The 19,597-nt window shown below is 37.1% G+C and overlaps 3 protein-coding genes and 1 long non-coding RNA gene across 7 annotated transcripts; 2 read left to right on the top strand and 2 right to left on the bottom strand.

The window, feature by feature from the left end:
• Positions 1 to 1,494: 1,494 nt before the first annotated feature.
• On the top strand, positions 1,495 to 5,785 carry LOC141610434 (pentatricopeptide repeat-containing protein At4g02820, mitochondrial). 4 transcript variants are annotated; one of them, XR_012528339.1, is made up of 5 exons: positions 1,495 to 1,897; positions 2,777 to 4,080; positions 4,220 to 4,265; positions 5,297 to 5,354; positions 5,481 to 5,785. XR_012528339.1 is itself a non-coding variant. In XM_074428614.1 (2 exons), the coding sequence occupies exons 1-2, from the start codon at positions 1,604 to 1,606 to the stop codon at positions 4,028 to 4,030; spliced, it is 1,548 nt and encodes a 515-aa protein (XP_074284715.1). In that variant the 5' UTR covers positions 1,495 to 1,603; the 3' UTR covers positions 4,031 to 4,181. The 4 variants fall into 4 exon arrangements, 1 of the variants encoding a protein (XP_074284715.1); XR_012528340.1 differs by having other exon boundaries at positions 5,173 to 5,354; XR_012528341.1 differs by lacking the exon at positions 4,220 to 4,265.
• An 810-nt stretch (positions 5,786 to 6,595) lies between these two features.
• Positions 6,596 to 13,024, bottom strand: LOC141610417 (uncharacterized). Its single transcript, XM_074428613.1, has 7 exons — positions 12,575 to 13,024; positions 11,653 to 11,793; positions 10,314 to 10,514; positions 8,757 to 8,853; positions 7,916 to 8,019; positions 7,569 to 7,620; positions 6,596 to 7,094 (listed from the first exon to the last, which is right to left on the bottom strand). Exons 1-7 carry the CDS (start codon positions 12,796 to 12,798, stop codon positions 6,885 to 6,887), a joined length of 1,029 nt encoding a protein of 342 aa, XP_074284714.1. The 5' UTR covers positions 12,799 to 13,024; the 3' UTR covers positions 6,596 to 6,884.
• A 2,053-nt stretch (positions 13,025 to 15,077) lies between these two features.
• Positions 15,078 to 17,229, bottom strand: LOC141606320 (uncharacterized). The gene is made up of 3 exons (XR_012526686.1): positions 17,094 to 17,229; positions 16,886 to 16,995; positions 15,078 to 15,216 (listed from the first exon to the last, which is right to left on the bottom strand). It is a non-coding gene; the product is annotated as an uncharacterized LOC141606320 (long non-coding RNA).
• A 1,074-nt stretch (positions 17,230 to 18,303) lies between these two features.
• Positions 18,304 to 19,308, top strand: LOC141657619 (uncharacterized). The gene is made up of 2 exons (XM_074464908.1): positions 18,304 to 18,821; positions 18,909 to 19,308. Exons 1-2 carry the CDS (start codon positions 18,304 to 18,306, stop codon positions 19,306 to 19,308), a joined length of 918 nt encoding a protein of 305 aa, XP_074321009.1.
• Positions 19,309 to 19,597: the final 289 nt, after the last annotated feature.

Below are 19,597 nucleotides of genomic sequence, written 5' to 3'. Positions count from 1 at the left end.
AGGCTAAGGCTATGTTGTTTGGAGCAGAGGTGGCGCAGAGGATGGAGTTCGGCAACGTTAGCTTGGAGACCGATGCCCTGAATGTGGTACAAGCTGTCCGCAAAGGTGTGAAGATGCGAACTCCGTTTGGCTTATGTATTCGGGATGTGGGTAACCTTGCTAGGTCGATTGGATGTAGGGGTTTTTCTCATGTGAAACGGGGGGGTAACACAGTGGCTCACTGGTGTGCTAGACTTTGTTCGAGTGTTGGTGAGGAACGTATTGTTGTGAACGATTTCCCGACTTCCGTCCTTAGTTTGGCGGATCTTGATTTGATTTAATAAAAGTTCGCATGTTTTTCAAAAAAAAAAAAAAAAAAAAAATAATAGTGGGGGTAGTGAAAGTAATAGTAGCAACAACGAGAGTATTGAAATTAATATTATTAATGCGGACTAGTAGAAGTAACAATAATGACCATATGAGTAGTGAAAACAACAATATTAATAGTGAATATAGTGAAAGTAACAGTAGTTAACCATTCAACTCAAGCAAAAAAAATTATTTATTTAAATATATAACTTCGATAAAATTAACGGGAATAATTAATTTATTTAATCGTAAAAATAGCAGGATTATTTAAAAAAAAAATAGTGACTGCGGGAGTAGTCATTTTAATAGTATTAACAGCGAATACCATAAAAATTATAATATTAACAGCGGGAGTAGTGAATGCTCTCATACTCTGAAAATAAATTATACATTCCAATTATAAATGTTAAACGTATGAGTTAAGCAAGACTAACATAGTTTTATTTCAGAGAAAATAAAATTTGACGATAAATAGAGGTAGCTTAAGCGGGATCGGGCACCAAACCTAGTATGCTAAAGGTAAAAACATTATATATAGTGCGCGTATATTGTGCAAAATTTAGACTAGTTATGTAGTACACTAGTACGTAGTACTAATATTTAGGTCAAATTTAGAGTAAAACTAGACTTGTCAAACGGGTCGGGTCAGAATACGGGTCATGTCAAATACAGATCAGATGAAATGCGGGTCGGGCATATAGGTCACGGGTCGGATTAGGGTTGAAATACGGGTTAGAAAATAGTTTATAACGTCTTTTTTCTTTACAATTTGTTTAATCAATAAATATTTTTTAAAAAGTAAAACCTATTTAAAATTAATAATGTATTCATATTCAATATTTATATTAATTATATCGACATAATTATAAAAATAAAGTTTTTTTAATAATTCATTTATTATTGAATATTAGAAAAATTATGTAAATTTGATTTTTTATTTGTGTTTGTAATTTTAAATACTAAAAATAATAATTTTAATTACTATTTCAAATATAATATAAAAATATTAGTAATATTTTAATAAAATTATTGATTTACCTTTTGATCCGACGGGTCGACTCGTTTAGGTCGGGTTCCGACCCTAAAATAAGGGATCATTTCGAGTTCGGGTTAATCATACATTCATACCCAGTAAAACGGATATATCCGCGGCAAGTAAAGCCAACCGATTAGGTTACAGTACTGTCGTTGTTTTGAACTGGAACTATAGTGTGAAATTTATAGACGTAAAGTGCAGTACTGGAAAGAGGGAGAAATGCAACGGCGACGTGCGATAGCCACCGCGCTAACCGCTGTGCGCAACTACCGGGCGACGGCGGCAGTACCAAACTCCAGCAAAATTACCCCACCGCCACCCCCATCATCATCATCATCATCATCGAGAAAAGAAACATTGGGCAAAAAGCTATTGAGTTTAGTACAGCCTAAACGCAGCGCAGTGGAGACAATTTGTGAATGGAAAGACCAAGGTCACTCGGTTCGCAAGTACGAGCTTAATCGCATTGTTCGTGAGCTTCGTCGTCTCAAGCGCTTCAAACACGCCCTTGAGGTTTCCGCTTAATTTCATCTCACTTCAGTTTTAAATAATACTTTGACCTAGGAGTAATTCTGTGTCTACTCCTTCTTTACCATTCATTTAATAAGAAAAAGGTTGATCGGGACGGAGAGAGTATATCATGTACTGTATATTAATGCGTTTGTTTAGGTTTTAAGGCCCGGGTTTGACGATATTATCAATGTAGGAATTTATTGGAATTTCATTGCATTTTGTATCTTCACTCATTCATCACCATGGAGTTTTATTTACTTCCAAATTTTATACAAAATCAAAAATTTTAAATTTTAAATTTCAAACTTCAAAATTTCTGGATTCTAATGCTTTTTAACAATTGAAATTCAACTTCATTTATGAGTGTGACTAATTTTGGGTGATTGTGATGCAAATTATTTTGTGATGGAGAGTGTGGTGTTCTCTTGGACGTGATGTAACACGAGGAGAAAGGGAAAATGCTTGTGCAATCGCGTTAACATGATCTTAAAGGATGCCTCACAAGCAATAAGCCAATGACGAAGTAGGATTCCAAGTTTCGGGGATAAAGTATATTGCTAGTAATGCCCCCCCCCCCCCCCCCCCACTCCGGCTCTGCCACGGTTTACTGACTGTAGTGAGCCTGCCCTGTCATACCGAGGGATTATTAACAGCTGACCCATACGAAGATTCGCTAAACAACTCTTAGTTCTTGTAGAGATGATATGCAAGGGGAAGATGGTGCATTTTAAGTAATGTGCTGGCACTTGGCAGTAAATGGCAAATGCCTACTTATATACTCCACCCTATATGAGATAGTGTTTTAATAATAATGTGTTGCATTTCATTCATCTTATACACTCACTATTTTTGACCCTTCAACATGGTTCATTTCCTTAGATTTGTGAATGGATGAGAAAACAACAAGATATTAAGCTGTTATCTGGAGATTACGCTCTTCACTTGGACTTGATTGCTAAACTTCGCGGCCTGAATAGTGCTGAGCAGTTCTTTTTGGATATGCCTGAGCAAATGAGATCGGAACCGACACTTTCATCGCTGTTGCACACATTTGTGCAGCATCGTGCCTATGAAAAAGCTGAGGCTTTGATGGAGAAAATGTCGGAATGTGATTATTTGAATTCCCCTCTTCCATATAATCACATGATGACCATGTACTTAGAAAATGGGAAGGTCCAGAAGATTCCCAACCTTATCCAGGAGTTGAAAAGGAGTACAACTCCGGATATTGTTTCTTACAACCTGTGGTTAACCGCGTGTCAGTCTCAAAATGATGTCAAAACTGCTGAAAAAGTTTTCCTCGAAATGAAGAGCGCCAAAATTGAGCCAGATTGGATTACATACAGCATATTAACCAGCTTGTATGTTAAGAAGGAACTAACTGATAGAGCCAAGTCTACTTTGAAGGAAATGGAAAAAAGAGTATCCAAAAAGCATCGAGCTTCATATGCCTCTCTCATTAGTTTGCATACAAATCTGGGAGATAAGAAGGGAGTTGACAGAATATGGAAGAACATGAAGTCACTATATCACAAACTAAATGATGCCGAGTACACGTGTATGATAGCATCCCTCATAAAGCTCGGGGAAATAGAGAGTGCAGAGAAATTCTACAACGAGTGGGAGTCGATTTCTCCCACCGGTGATCCTCGGGTCTCTAACTTATTAATTGGAGATTATATCAAGAAGAACCAAATTGAAAAAGCTAAAACCTTTTTTCACCGGGCTGTGAAGAAGGGTATGAAACCGAGTTACACTACTTGGGAGCTTCTTACTCGGGGTTATCTAAAATCTAAGGAAGCAGACCTAGTTCTGTACTACTTTGAAAAGGCTATTTGCAGTGTGAAAAAATGGGAGCCTAATATTGCGTTTGTTCGTGAGATATATCAGCTTCTAGAAGAACAGCAGGACATAAAGGGGGCGGAGAAGTTGCTGTCAGTACTTCGGAATGCTGGGTATGTGACCACTGAAATCTATAATTTCCATCTTCGAACTTATGCAAAAGCTGAAAAGATGCCGACTGTAATTGAAGAAAGGATGGAAAAGGACAGCGTGTTACCAGATTCTGAGACCAAGGAATTAGTTAAATTAACTAGCAAAATGTGTGTTAGCGACGTCTCAAGTTGCCTATAACCTGAATATGTATCGCAGCAATTTGTTTTCTTTTTTGGGCTCTGGGAAAGGTATATATTCTTGCTTCTAGCTCAATGCAATTTACTATAATTCTGTAAGGATGTTAACTATTTGTTTTCCTTGTAGATGAGTTATTCTCAGTTTTTTACAATTACATCTGTCTTAATGTTTGTTCTGTTGTCGTAACAGCAAGGGGCCGAAAGGAGCACTTGAGGCTCTTCGGCCTAAGTTGCAGGTACATCTCAATTTTGTGGAACTCCATGTATCATCTAAGTTTTACAAGCTTAGATGCCAGTGGGATGCTTCAGTTCGTTTCTTTTTTTTAAAAAAACTTTATATTTTCTTTTCAAGTAAGCATCTGTTAAAGAACGTTTCAATGTTTGCGACACAAAATGTCAAGTACCTTCTTCTTCTTCTTCTCCTAGAATGCATTTGGCTTATCATCCTTCACAAATGTTGGGCTTAAGGTCGAGTCACCCTTGTGAAGATGCCATTGTAGCCTATGTTACTCAGACTCGTTTATAAGGATCTGACAGGCTCTGTTTTTAATGAAAGGTTTGCTTAATGTGGCTTACCACAAGGTGTATCACCGTCATATCCATGTCCGAGTGTCAAGTGTCGGACAAGGGTACTCGAGGAAATAAAATAACATAGATTGTAGCACGTGAATAGGTCAAGCAGCTGCCTGACTGTAAAATATTTGCGACTGGTAGCTTATTATACTACAATGATTATAGCTCCCAGTTCAATTGCACAAACTGTACTACTATCGAATGTAGTCACATCTTGCTCATTTGTGGGACGAAAGAAATACGATGGTTTTATACGCTAATAACTAATGCTGGCTGACTAGCTGTGGCTGCTAATGCAAGTTTGAGTTGGTTTAAAATCTCAAGTAGTGTATGGTATGATTCTCCTTCACCGCTTCAATACTCGAATCCTATCATATTTGCGTCCATTGTTGGGAGAGGTAGTGTCTTTGCTCAGTTAGTCTCCCGTTCCCCTGAGATTGTCTTGTTACGTAATTAGTGGGTAAAAGGACTTTGAGAGAGTCTGTTTCTTTTGCGAATTTGTTCTCTTTGCTACTTTCTTTGCTACTTCATACAACTAGCAGCAGCTTAATTCGGCGAAAATTGATGCAGTCTGTAATTAAACATGACGATGGTGAAGCACTGAAGCTATGTACTTGAGAGACGATTTTTGCATGACTACTACTCTGCTGTCTTTTTTGTTCTTCTCAATCATTTCACGTCTATTTTTGTGTAGCATTCTCAGCAACAAACACGATACCGCAAGTCTCACTATGCTCCATCACAAGGCCAAGGTGAAACTCTTTGCTCAGAAAAAAAAAAAAAAAAAAAAAAAAAAAAAAAAAAAACCCTCAATAGACCGTGTAATTTCTTGGCCAATCATTGTATATGCTGAGTTGAATTTTACTCCCATGATGTAGGTGGAGGAAGTACTTGCTGCGAGGAACAAACTGCTAGTCAATGAGACGACACTGCAGCCTTACAGTCTTACTCAAGATTTGCTGATTGTTATTCTTCGTCTTTATCGGATAAAAGAGTAATGCTATGTTGTTTTTAGGCTAATAAGACAGGAGATCTATTCACAAATCAAAGAAATACCGTCTATTATGAGCTCATTGTCACAGGTGACCGATCTCTCATTGTACCAAGAATGCCTGTCTCTCACGATTTAGCGCAAGCTGCAACTACATAATTTGAGTATCTAAACCTGTCATTGTCTATTTCATTTATGAATTGCAACTACCTGAAGGCTACGTAACACACACTTCTTTTAACCAGCCGTCCCGGGTCCGACATCGTGTCGGACACCGACACTTGTCCGAAACGTGTCGGACACCTATAAAGCCGTGTCTAACTTTCTACATTTATTTGGGCACGTGTCCGATGCGTGTCCATGTTATTTGCGCCGTGTCCGACCCATGTCCATGGTATTTAGACATCATTTGGGATGAATGATGCTCTTTAGACATCGAAAGGGTTTGATTAGAAGATGAGTTTGGATGAAAAATGAAAATGAGTTATAATAAGGGTAAATTTTACTTTCACTTATTTTAGTTTACTACTGTATTAAATACTTGTACAAAAATAAAATCGAACGTTTATAACTATAAAATATATATTTTATTAAATTTAAGTAACGTGTCTCGTGTCCTAAATTTCTATCAAAGGTTGAGGACCCAACCATCAAAACTAACACGAACGAAATATGAAGAAAGTCAAACATATATATATATATATATATATATATATATATATATATATATATATATATATATATATCCCTTATTCACTGACTGCAATTTCTCTCTCTGTGTCGTGTTGCGCCTTTCACCTTACAGATAAAAATATACTGATATTTTTGGCATAAACCCCATAAATAAATACAGAGAAAAATTACAAAACGAGAAGGGGATTCGAAACTGCTACCTGCTGCAGAGTGCAGACAGCCCTTAAATCTCTACCACTTGGCCAATTAATTCGTCCTTCTCAAAATGATAAATATATGAGAATAAATTGAAAAAAGGGGAAACAAAAGTGGTGGAGAAGTTATGACAATAAGAAGATTAAAGTCTCTAGAGAGAAATAATTGGCATAGTTACAAGGAAACAAGGTCCCTACAAGACTTCATTCCATTGTATTCAGATACATTCATGATCCGACAATATGTGCAAAACACCCCCAAAATATTCTGACCATATTGAACAAAGTAAACTTAGCTAAGCTTAGTAAGGATGTGTTAGTCAATCCGGAGTGAGCTTTCAAAATGCATTTATCCGCCACAAACAACTTAGATTGTATTCATTAGCATTCAGGTAAAACTTATTTCAGTTGCGAAGAAATGCTACAGTTGCAACACGGGATCCCACAACACCCCCAAACATAAATGTTGGGTAAGAACGAACATGATCAACATACTGGAAACAAGGAGGAATTGTTAAAGCGTCCTGCTCATTTGAGTCTCCAGCATATCTCTGGTTGAACCTCTCCACCTCTCGCACTATCTCATCTTTGGTACTGTTGCAAGAAGTTATAACCTGTAATCATGGAAAAGTTTAGAAAAGAACAACATTAAACAGACAATACCTTCACCATTTTTTTCTTTGAAGCTTCGGCTGGTCGGTGGGAAGGGGCCAAACTATTTTGAGTAAACAATAATATTCCCTACCACTTTTTTGTTTGATTTGTTATTCATAGTTTCATATCACCTCGCATACCCATGTTGGAAGTTTTAAGCAAAAGGCACAAGAAGAGAACTTTTTTATAAAATAGTCGTCTGGCGCTTGGACACATACCCAAGCCGGAAAATTCTTGACGAGACTGAATAACATAGACTGCGTATGAGGCAATCACTGAATCAAGTTGCTTTTGGGAGGAACTTGATTTTCCATTCTCACTTTCATCGTTTTCCCCACACACAAACCAAAGAGTAGAAAATGTTTTTCTCCATACCAAACACAATCATAGTATTGATGATTAATTCCAAACAAATAACCAAAAGCAGAACTTACTAGTAGTCCACCAGGTGCCACTAATTTTGCGACAGAATCCCAGTACATAAGCCTGAAATTAAGAAACAAGATACAGAACGTCAGGGATAAAACCGCATGTTTTTTACACAAATATCTACTATAAGTCTATAACTCTTATAAGGGTGTTTGGGTAAATAACATACGGACGGTTTTACAGTAACGCTTACGTAAAAACAGTATTTGTGTCTTTATATACACATAATAAATGGACAACTATCAAGCTCAACAAGAAAAAGGAGAAGAAAAAAAGAAGTATGGGTGCCTGACAAACTCCGAAATAGGAGACTCGAAATAACAGCCCTGCCATTGAAGATTATAGCACATACCTTTTAATGGGACCATCAGGATGCAAACCAATTGCGTCCAATGTCCCCTTATCCATTACAAGCTGAAACTGTCTTTCCAACTTTGTGTCAAGAACATCATCAACCTGATTTAAGAAACACATTTTAGGCGGTACCCATTTTAGGCCACAGTACCGTAACAAGACAAGTGCCCAATGCAGCAGCAATTACCAGAAAAAGAAAATATGTTGGAGGGTACATTAGGTTAAAACTAATAATAATAATAAAATCAAACGAAACGAAACTAACAGCATAACTTACACAACCGCCTGACAGTCACAAATAATTCCCAACCTATTAGGTCAAAAATATGGTCAACACATAACATCATGGCCTTTGAAGAGATCCTTGTCCTACCCCCACGGCAAATCCTCAAAGAAGAAGAAGAAGAAGAAGAGGAGGGGGGAATCTAAAGGAACACGCAGAAAAAGAACGATCGTACAGAGAATCCATTGCAAAATTACAGAGAAGAGAAATGTGACTGATAGCTGAAATGTGCAGTACACAAATATCTTCACGGCAACATTATCTTAAAATTATTCTATAAGAATGCATTTTCAATCATCCTTCATACGCCTGGGGACTGTCTGGGAGACGCAAGTTAAAATAAGTTTGAATCCTAAAATTTTATCTAAGCAAAATTATACCAGAAGATTCGGCCAATGAGGTATCTTGTTGGCTCTTGTTCTCTTTCTTTCAGCCGACTCCAGTCAAAACAAATAGCCAGAACGAGTTTGTACTTGAGTCTAACAAATAAAAGTTGGTACAATACAAATCACAGAGAACTTATTTTCATCCATCAAATAATGGAGTAAAATCGTACCAAGAAGGTAAGATTAGTGAGCCCATCCCTCTCAGCAAGTCCACGAGCGAGATCAACAGCACCTTCACTGTAGTCAACGCCAGTTAAATCTGAAAACCTAAATCCAAAATTTACCATATATATAATTCATCAGCCATTTATAGCGATTTAAGAGGCCAAGAAAAATGATTTTTAACAGTTTTTGTTAAAAAAACAGAGAAAAAAGAAAAGAAAAAAAATTCAATACTAGGCATAAACATAAACATCTACACAGTACGATTTCTTAAGTTATGACGACTGGGCCATAATCTTTTTCAATCAATCTAGTTCATGCCATTCTTCCTTGAAAAATTATCTATTACCCCTTTCCAAAGAATGCTCATAGGTCATATCTTAATTATATGGTAGTCAAATTCTCACCTAAACAAGTTTTTACGTGTAAATATATATGCAAATACTCCCATCAGCTGTCGTACCGGAGCGTTACTTCAAAATCAGAAAGAGTGATGGCCAAAATACCCATCATTAGTTAGTAAACAACGGTAAAGATCATATGTTGCCATATGGATTTCCTTAATATGTGGTTTTACAATGACGTGGAAAGTTAATATGTGGTTTTACAATGACGTGCAAAGCAAAGCTACAGGTGAAACAGATTTTTCTGCAATAAAACGTGTACAACTGGTCACCAAACTGGGCAAGCATCTTCACTGAAGTCCTTTACATTTAAAATGATCCATCAAATGCTAATATCCGATGGCTCCGTGCTATATATCCTAGAGTTACCCAGCAATATTAGACATACCAAGACATTAGCGAAATTCTGTAATCTAATACTCCCTCCTATTCACTATTTTCTTCCCTATTTCCTTAAATGGATTATTCAGGTTTTCTTCCCCTTTCTTATTTTGGAAACTTTTACTCTTATTTTATTCATCTCTCTCTCCTACTACCAAACTCCACTCAACTTTTACTCTTATTTTATTCATCCCTCTCTCCTATCACCAAACCCCACCTAACTCACAATTTCTTATTTAATTCCTAATTATTCATTCCTCTCTCCAATCCACAAACCCCACCATCTTCCTTTATTCATTCTTTAATTATCTCCTAAAATCTTGTGCCCACATCAAAGGGGAAGAAAACACCGAATAGGAGGGAGTATGTTTCTAGCCCAATAAATTACAAAGTAAAATATCCGTCCTTGTAGTTGCGTTGTCACAGCTTTAAGCTTCCACAAATAAATTTTCAATCAAAACAAGTTAATCACTGCACAAAGCATGTTTAAATAGTCTAAAAACAACCACTACGCAAAAAATCATATTTCTCATTACACCTGAGTAAACAGAAGTGCAAAGGCTATGAGCTCTAAAGAAATCGCCGAATGAGTAGAATGATTAAATCCCATATTTAGACACCCATTTGGCCATATCCCATGATTGTCAGAAATCACTTTCCCGCAACTGCTAGATAGAAATAGAAAATGCAAAGAAGCATTGAAACACGGAAGCCATTCAACTATTACAGTGATATTTCAGTCTAATGAGTGCGGAAGAGCAGAAGAGGTTTGATTATTACCCATGCTTAGCAATCTCTTGAAGAAGCAGACCATTACCAGTTCCCAGGTCAAGTACACTCCAACCTGACAAGTCATGAACTTCATGCTCAATTTGTTCAGTTTTGTCATCACTGGCATGATTTATCATACAACGCCTTGACACATCAATGCACAAGCTCTTTGTCCAAGAAACAACAGTATCCATAACTTCAGGTCCAAACCTATTATAAAAAATGCATGAAAAAAGGCAACAATCAACAAATGTAGTTTACTCATACAGCCCATTACCTGGAGACATTGGATATAGAAAACAAAGTACTCCCTCCATGCAAAGCTAAAAGTCCTGTATTCCTTTTTGGTCCATTCAAACCCAACCTTATTTCTGATTTTAGCAAATGTTTTTTTCCTCCAAAATAGTCTTCATGGCATTCATAATATTACAAAAAACGTCACTAAATAAAGTTCATTAATATCCTAACTCACCACATAGAAACAAATCAAATCCATAACCCCCAGCCCAGCCCTCCCTTATCCTCACCAGCCTCCTCTCCTAGCCGCACTCATCGGCCCCATCTTACCTGCGCCAGAACTACCCAGCCACCCATTCAACACCGGTGGGAGAAACACTACCACCCCTGTTAACCCAGCACACCTCACTACCTCAGCTACACAACCCATCTACCCACAGCACAGTCGGAAAAAAATCAACCACCCAATAAATCAATCCAGAACCCCCGACCACCAAACACATCAACACACAAGCTCTTGAGCACCTATCCAAGCAACGCACAAAGTGGTGGGTTAAGGACGTAAGTGGTGGAGATCAAGGAATCTGTTGGTGGGGTTAAGATCAAGTAATCATGGAAGCTTTTAATCACTTAGCCACTTCCCTTACTTTTATTACGTGCTATTGCTTTCTTACAATGAAAAAGGGGTTTGGGGATGTAGGATACGAATGGGGGGAGTTGTTGATATAGTCATTCCTCAGTAACAGAAAAGGTGATTTGTGGTACTTTTTACTACGTATTACGGTATTATGAAGCAATTCAGACAAAGAGGAACTCACAGAATTGTAACAAAGATTAATCTATGCAAGCACAATTCTAATTCACAATTACGATCAAAAAAGGACTAGTTTCCTAGAATCAACGTATCACATGGCATCTCATCAAACACCACTAAACTATTCATAAGTAGAAGAGGAAAAAAATACTAAACGCAGATACGAAACATGCAACACGAGAACACTAGCAAAGAACTGAAATGGGTTATCAGACCAAAAAAAACACAAGAACAGATTGACAGGTAGTGGCATCGAACAAAACCAGGTAGAAAGGAATTGAACAAAGCAACACTCACCAAATTTCACCAGCATGGCCATGTTGACGGAAGTTCTCCAGCTCTTCTGAATAAGCAGAATCCCAATAGCTCTGAAGGCCGAGCATAGAGGCTACCGCATCTCCGTCTTCATCCTCTTCTTTGTAGGAATCTTTGTCGGAACTGTCACTCACAAAACAAAATAAAAAAGATGATTTACTTTTGCAAGTACCCATTACATAATTTATCGTTCACGTAACCTAACTAGTTCCATAACAGTAGAAATCTCCACTTGTTTGTATTAAACAAACACTTTCCATAACAGTAAATCCTCACTCTCTGGTACGAGTATCAAATGAACACTCATCCTACAAATCCGCAATCTTCTTAAACAACTATTCCAAAATATCGCGACTGACCACAACAAACCCTAGTTAGTCACATTTGCAAATAAGGACTTTCATTTTCTAATTCTTCTACGATAACAGACCACAACCATTGTTGTCAACACTAAAAATGAAGCTAAAGCAAATTTCTCAACAACAGGCCTAATTAATTCCCATTCATCAAGACAAGAAGACCTAAATATTCAGATATTCAAAATCCTCAACTAGTAGATTTGATTATCAGAAGCAATAAAACAATGGCGAAACTAAGGGCGCTAGCAAGGGCGAATTTCGACATTCCTTTCTCCAGTTTACCTTATTCCATTAATAGTTGCCTCCACACATATTTTGTTTTGTAATGGTTCCGCCACTGCTCAAAAAGCTACCAATCAACAACACGAAAAACACCTAAAAACCTCATTTTTTGAATTCTTTAACAACTAAAAAAGCTCAAAAAGCAGCCAAATTAAACCATAAAAATTCAAATTCCACGACAAAACACTAAAAAAACGTGAAGGAATTAATAAAGCTAATCAAACAGTAAAAAAGGAAGAAAAAATATGGGAAAGAAGGAAGACCTATAATCGGAAGAAGGGCGAAAATTGGCAACAACGAGATCTTCAGTAGCGTCAGCGTGTCGCTGTTCATCGTCAAGCGTGCTACCGTATTCGCTCTTGATTGACCAAGAATCAGCGGCGATTGAGCGGTCGTCGTCGGAAACAAGATCTCCGGTGACCGGAGTTCGAGGCTGTTGCGGCAGCTCCACCGTGTCTTCCGCCGGTGGAAGCTTCATTCCCGCCATTGTCAACTTGTAAGAAGGTAGCGACAGAAATGAGGGAAATTAATTGATCAAGAAAACCCTAGAAAGTCAAGAATTTTGGGTGAAGAGGAGAGGATGCTTTTGTACTCAATTCGGTTGTGTAGATAGAAATGGAAGAAGATCAAAATCAGGTTTTTTTTAGAAGGATATTGGAATTGGTACTCTCTAGTCTCACCCAAGTTGAAGCTTACCCTTTTTAGTTGTTTCGAAATTTTTTTTCACCATACGATTTTTACTTATTACCGTATTATTTACACTTTTTTTTTCCATTTGTTACCCTTACCCAAAAAATTCACGAAATTCATTTGATGTCGACATAGGCGGTAAGAAATGGAGGGTGACAGGGTTTTATGGGTGGCCGCCGATCCAGGATCGACATTTATCGTGGCAACATCTGCGGTTACTGGCATCCCAATCTCAAGATCTTTGGCTCTGTTTTGGAGGTTTTAATGAAATTTTATATTCAATTGAGATGAAGGGGGTCACCGGGCTCAATGGCAAATGAATAATTTCAGGAATGTCGTAAATGATATTGGAATTCGTGATCTTCTTTATGAGGGATATGATTTTACTTATGACAGTGGACAAGTTGGTGATGATAATAGGCAAAGCCGGATTGATAGAGCTATGGTTTCGGAGAGTTGACAACATATATACCTGTTTGCCAGGCTAGTTCATCTTAATAGGGAATGGTCTGATCACTATCCCATTAAAGTTATTTTTGATGGGCGAGCTAGTATGGCAGGAAATCATTCACGGAAATTCCGTTTTGAGCAGTTATGGGTTGGGGAAGATGGGTGTGAGGAAGCTGTGAGAAGTGCGTGGAGTAGTGATAATGAGGGGCTGATGTCTTCTATTAGTAACTGTGCGAAAAACTTGTTAAAATGGAATGAGATTAGTATAGGTAAGATATTAAGGGAGCTTACTAGGAAGAGGAACCGACTCAAAATTCTTAATGAGGGTGATCGAACGGAGAGTCGAGTACGAGGAAGAAAGCAGATTGTTATGGAGATTGATAAACTGTTAAGACAGGAAGAGCTCTTTTGGTGGCAACGGTCACGAGTGTTATGGTTACGTGATGGGGATCGCAATACGAAGTTTTTCCATAGAAAGGCAGGGCAAAGAAAATAGCGAAATCATATAGCTAAAGTGAGTGATGAGGACGGGAGGATTTATGAGGGAAACGAGGCTATATTAGACTATGCAAACACGTATTTCAGCGACCTCTTTACTTCGATACAGCCTCAAGTCGCTAGTGGTCTGTTGGATGGTGTAGATAGTAAAGTCACTAATGAGATGAATTTGATCTTGGCGGTTGGATATTCAAGTGACGAGGTTGTTAATGCGCTGAATAAGATGCATCCACTAAATGCTCCTGGAGATGGCGGTATGAATGCTTTATTTTTTCAAGCATATTGGCATATTGTTGGACCCTCTATGACTCTTTCGGTTTTAGATATCCTGAATGGTGCACCATTTCCAGAGAAATTGAATAAAACTAATATTGTATTAATTCCAAAGAAAAAGGCGAAGGATAAATTAACTAACTTTCGACCTGTAAGCTTGTGTAATGTGGTTTATAAGTTGGTTTCAAAGGTTCTTGCCAACCGTATCAAGTAGTTCTTAGGAAATATTGTGTCGGAAAACCAGAGTGCATTTACTACTGGGAGACTTATTTCAGATAATATTTTAATTGCTTTTGAGTTATTTCATCATATGAAGAATACTCGGAGTAGTGGTGGGCATATGGCACTGAAGCTAGATATGGCTAAAGCTTATGATCGGGTTGACTGGAACTTTCTTGAAGCGGTTTTGATACGTATGGGTTTTGAGCAAGCTTGGGTGGACCGTGTGATGTGTTGTGTTCAGACTGTAGCATATTCGATTACGATTAATGGAGCAAATTCCAATGAGTTTGCACCCTGTGGCGGATTAACATAGGAGACAGTGGGGTCTTGAGACCCCACAGAAACCTGGAATTTTTTTGGAAAAGAGACTGACTTGTGCTTATAAATTTAATATTATGTAAAAAAGACCCTGTGACACCCTCATTCATTGCGGAAAAATAAACACGTAATTCTAGAATAAAACTGCATGGATATGTTTGTAATAGGTTCATTTGGGTAAAAACCTGTAATTTTTAAAACCTGAACCTGTTATAAAAGTATCCAAATGGTAAGGTGTCAAACATGCAAGGTCTAAAATAAATCTCATAATAAAACATCGCTAAAGTCGCGAAACAAAGTTATACAACCCAAATATGATAAAGGGAGACATATATCCCTAAAAAGTATATAACATAAAAAGTGTTTAAGGGTCATAATAAAATAAAGCTAATCTAGGTCCCAAGGTTACTTTGCTCGCTAGCTCGTCCATGTACCCCATATATGCATCACCTACCTGTCAATCGCATTTTATACAAATACGAAAGCCACAGTCAGTGGGGAGTAACTCCGAGTTCTCCCAGCCACGAAATGTCATAATTAATATAACATGTAAACATAAGAATATGAATATGAATAATGCATAGCCTTAGCATATAGATGCTAGACAATTGTGCTTATCATGTGAACAATCAATAAAACAACACATAGTCCTAGCATGTGAATACTAGACCGACTCATACTACACTATCATGTGAATCACATAACATCCAGGAATCCAAACTCTATCAACCATAGCCGGCTTGCATCTCACCTTCTATGATTCATAGAATCATCAAACAAGAAGGACAATATATCTAGAGACAGGCATAAGTTCCTAGTACAGTCAATAGTCACTCTGTAACTCGAGTCTATACCACGAGGTAAGGTAAACACCCTAGTCCTAAACCTGCGCAGACCTAGCGACATGCGGAAAATACCGCATCCAAGACCCATGATCACACACATGAGTACCCCTAAGGAGTCCACCAAAGAGTTGGCTAGTATTTAAGCTGACCACATACTTCTACGAGTACGTCAGGAGGTCATGCCCTAACTTGGATATAAACCCACCAAGCTAAGACACAAAAGCTATTAAGCTGTGAACATACACTCGTCAAAGACTATAATGGCCTATCTATGACGATGGTCTAAGATACCAACACCACACAAGACAAGTAGGACACCCACTTAACCATAAGAGGGGCAAAGAGTCCAAACTTGCACACAAAAATGATCATACACACCCTAGCATATGAAAGGCTTCGCAAGAGCATATTTAGCTGACAATCCAACAATATCTCCAATATCAATAATAATCCAAATTCCAGCTAACCACTAGTACCATAATCCATGAGAACAAGCTAAAATGGCAAAGAGGCACCAAGACTCAAGCATTAGGCATCCAAAGCATCCAACAACCAACATGTGAAATGATAATTACAAATATCAAGGAATCAACATACAACATCCAATGACAACCAATATCACCTCAAAGACAAACCCTCGACCCGAGTCCCGCGACGGGTCATCGGTCAAATCGAGGCTGACCGGTTTAAACCTAGCTTGACCAAACTCGTTCGGTCAATCCTGCCCACTCGTCAGTCTTGGCCTACTTTGGCCCAAATCACAAAATTCATTACAATATCATTTTCATGCACTATTCCAATTTCTATCATGTGAAAGACTATCAACATAAGAAAATATATTCCAACTTACAAAATAACTAATTCCACAAAATTCTCGCATAATAAAATAGCATAAATAACCGTCTCACACAAGGGTAAACTTTTCTATAAATTTTATCGATAAAACGACGCCATTTACTCATACGGATTCCGAATTGAGTGATTCAAGTGGCTAAACCACCTAATTTTTCGACGCCGTTCAATCTGTCATATTTTTGAAAACATTGGAAATCGTCTCGGTCTGGTACTGACGCGTTCCAGCCAAAACACGGACTTGTCACAACACATAATTCCTCATCCAAATTTGTTCCAAACAATAATATACAAATGGGTAACATAAATTAAATATAAGCATACTTATCTTACTCCATTCATTTATCAAACAACAACAAACAACAACAAACAACAAATACAACTACTAATGTGACATCAATTCGTCGAGTAACTCGGAATAGTTACCTTAAGCTAGCAAAGAGACAAGTTATAACTTGAGAAAGCTTCTAAAACCCAAAATTACTCTTCATCTTCAACAACATATGAGTCACCTAACTCATCTTCAAATTCTTCACCTATAAGAACAACAAAAACACAATTATTAAGCTTAAATTCGAAACCCTAAAAAAAAGTGTCTTAAACAAAAATTGGGGGAAATGAAAATAAAGCTTACTAGTAGATGAAGGATGAAAAGAGGATTCCAAATATATAATTTTTATGCAAATTGGTGGAGAAATGAATGATTTATGGTGGATTTAGGGATTGTAAGGAGGATTTTTAGTGGGTTTTTGGTGTTTGAGAGAAGGAGGAGATAGATTGAGTTATGGAGGAAATGAAAATTGGAAGAGGGGACAAATTGAGGGTAGGTGGCCAGACAAAGACATGGGGAGATGGGTCATTTGTTTACGTTTTGGTTCGTTTCGACGGAAATTAGAAATATTCGTCGAACGCGATTTCCGAGAAAAGTAAAGTTCTTAAACACGATTTTACTAAAAGATTAAGTACTCATATGCCCAATATCCAAACTCGTTTACCCAACGACCGTAAGAAATGGGAAAATCCCAATTTTACGACTTTTATCCGAAATCTATTTTAACAAAGAAAAAGGTTTAAATATAGTTTAAATCACTTTTAAACATTTCTAAACTATCAAAAATGATTACATTTCTTCAAAATAAAATAAGGTTATATTTTATCAAATAAATTTTATTTCAAATAAATTAATATTAAATTAAAATAGATTAAAATATTACTCTTAAAATATAATAAAGGTCTTCAAATTTACGGGGTGTTACAGACCCCACTTGTACAATTTCTTCCAATATTTTATAGAAAGTTGAGTATCAAATTGCCTTTTGACTTTTCAACTCCTGACTTATGTGACCAATTTTTTACAATATTCATTTGTTTGTATGCTTTTTACGGTTCTTTCCAAAATAACAAATCCCTAAATATTGTTTTCTACTTCTTTTTCAGTTTTCCCCCCGTTTTTCTTGAAGTACCAATTTTTCATCTTCTTCTTCTTCTTCTTCAATCTCCACTGCAAATCTGCAATTCCATCTAAGATTACTACTTTATTAGTGCTACTTTATCGCCGAATGCCTAAATTTGATACATAGAAGGTATGTTATTATTAAATCTACTTATTAATTTTGAATTTTTTATCAAATGTAATTACCATATTTTTTTTTGCTTCTTATTTATTCTCCATTCAATTAGTTGGTTTACTTAATTACTTATCGTGTATTCGTGTGAATTAGAGTTAATTATCAATTTATCATTACAGTCTTATAATTTCGGTTCTTGACTTTAATTAGGGTTTGGTAATGGAGAGGTATTTTAAAAAAAATTGCTCAAAGGCCTTCTAATCCGAATAATTCTTCATGGATGGAATTCAAGTGCAAAATCTTCCAACTAATAACAGTAGCCCTGCGCTAAATCAATCTCATCAGAACACAAATGCAACAAATTCAAACATAAGAGTTCCGGTTGATATCAGCTCTCTTCCTGATGATCCTGCCGAGAGGATACCAATTTTAAAGTATCATGTTGACGACATGGCTTCAGTTCGGAGAGCATATCTACAAAATAAAACGATTCAACCTCGTGAGCATTCTTTTCCCTATACCAATTTTTCTGGGATTAATCGTTGTTTCAAGGCGAAGTGGTTTGATCAATATAGGAATTGGTTAGAGTACAATATAAAACAAGATGCGGCATTTTGTTTGTGTTGTTACTTACTTAAGACTGAAACCATTGGTCATGGCGGGGGAGACACCTTCAACACCAAAGGTTTTAAGGCTTGGAATAAAACGGATCGATTTAGGGTACATGTTGGGGGACCAAATAGTGCACATAACAAGGCTGTGAAAATGTGTGAGGATTTGATGAATGAGAAACAGTCAATTCGCATGTGTTAAATAGGCAATCTAAAAAAAACTAAGGATGGGTATCGGACTCGATTGAATGTTTCAATTGATTGTGCTAGGTTGCTTTTATCCCAGAGGCTGGCATTTAGGGGTCATAATGAACATGAAAGTTCAAGAAATAGGGGAAATTTTTTAGAGGTACTAGAATGGTACTCGGCTCGAGTTGATAAAGCTACCCAGGTTGCCTTGAGAAATGCCCCGAAGAATTTAAAAATGACTTGCCCACAAATTCAAAAACAAATTGTTAACTCATGTGCTATGGAGACGATTAAAGCTATAACAGAAGATCTTAATGGTGATTATTTTAGCATTCTAGTTGATGAGAGCAAAGGCAAATCACATAAGGAGCAAATGGCTATTGTTTTGCGTTATGTTGATAAAAGAGGGATGATAATGGAGCATTTATTAGTGTTGTTCGTCTACGCGATACTTATGCTTTGTCACTTAAAAAAGCAATAGTTTCTGAACTTAAAAGACATTCTTTAAGTCTTTCAAGAATACGTGGACAAGGATATGATGGAGCTACTAACATGCAAGGTGAAATTAATGGACTTAAGACATTGATAATGAGGGAAACACCGTATGCATATTGCATACATTGTTTCGTTCATCAACTTCAGTTGGCTTTAGTAGCTGTCGCCAAAAATCATAATGATGTTGCTTGGATTTTTGATAAGATCTCTAACGCTATAAATATAGTGGGAGTTTCGTATAAACATAGAGATTTCCTAAGAGAAAAACAAACTGA

The sequence above is a fragment of the Silene latifolia genome, chromosome 1, assembly GCF_048544455.1.
Source record: "Silene latifolia isolate original U9 population chromosome 1, ASM4854445v1, whole genome shotgun sequence".
NCBI lineage: Eukaryota > Viridiplantae > Streptophyta > Magnoliopsida > Caryophyllales > Caryophyllaceae > Silene > Silene latifolia.
The sequence above is the reverse complement of the archived record's forward strand: the minus strand, read 5'-3'. Positions and strand labels throughout refer to the sequence as shown.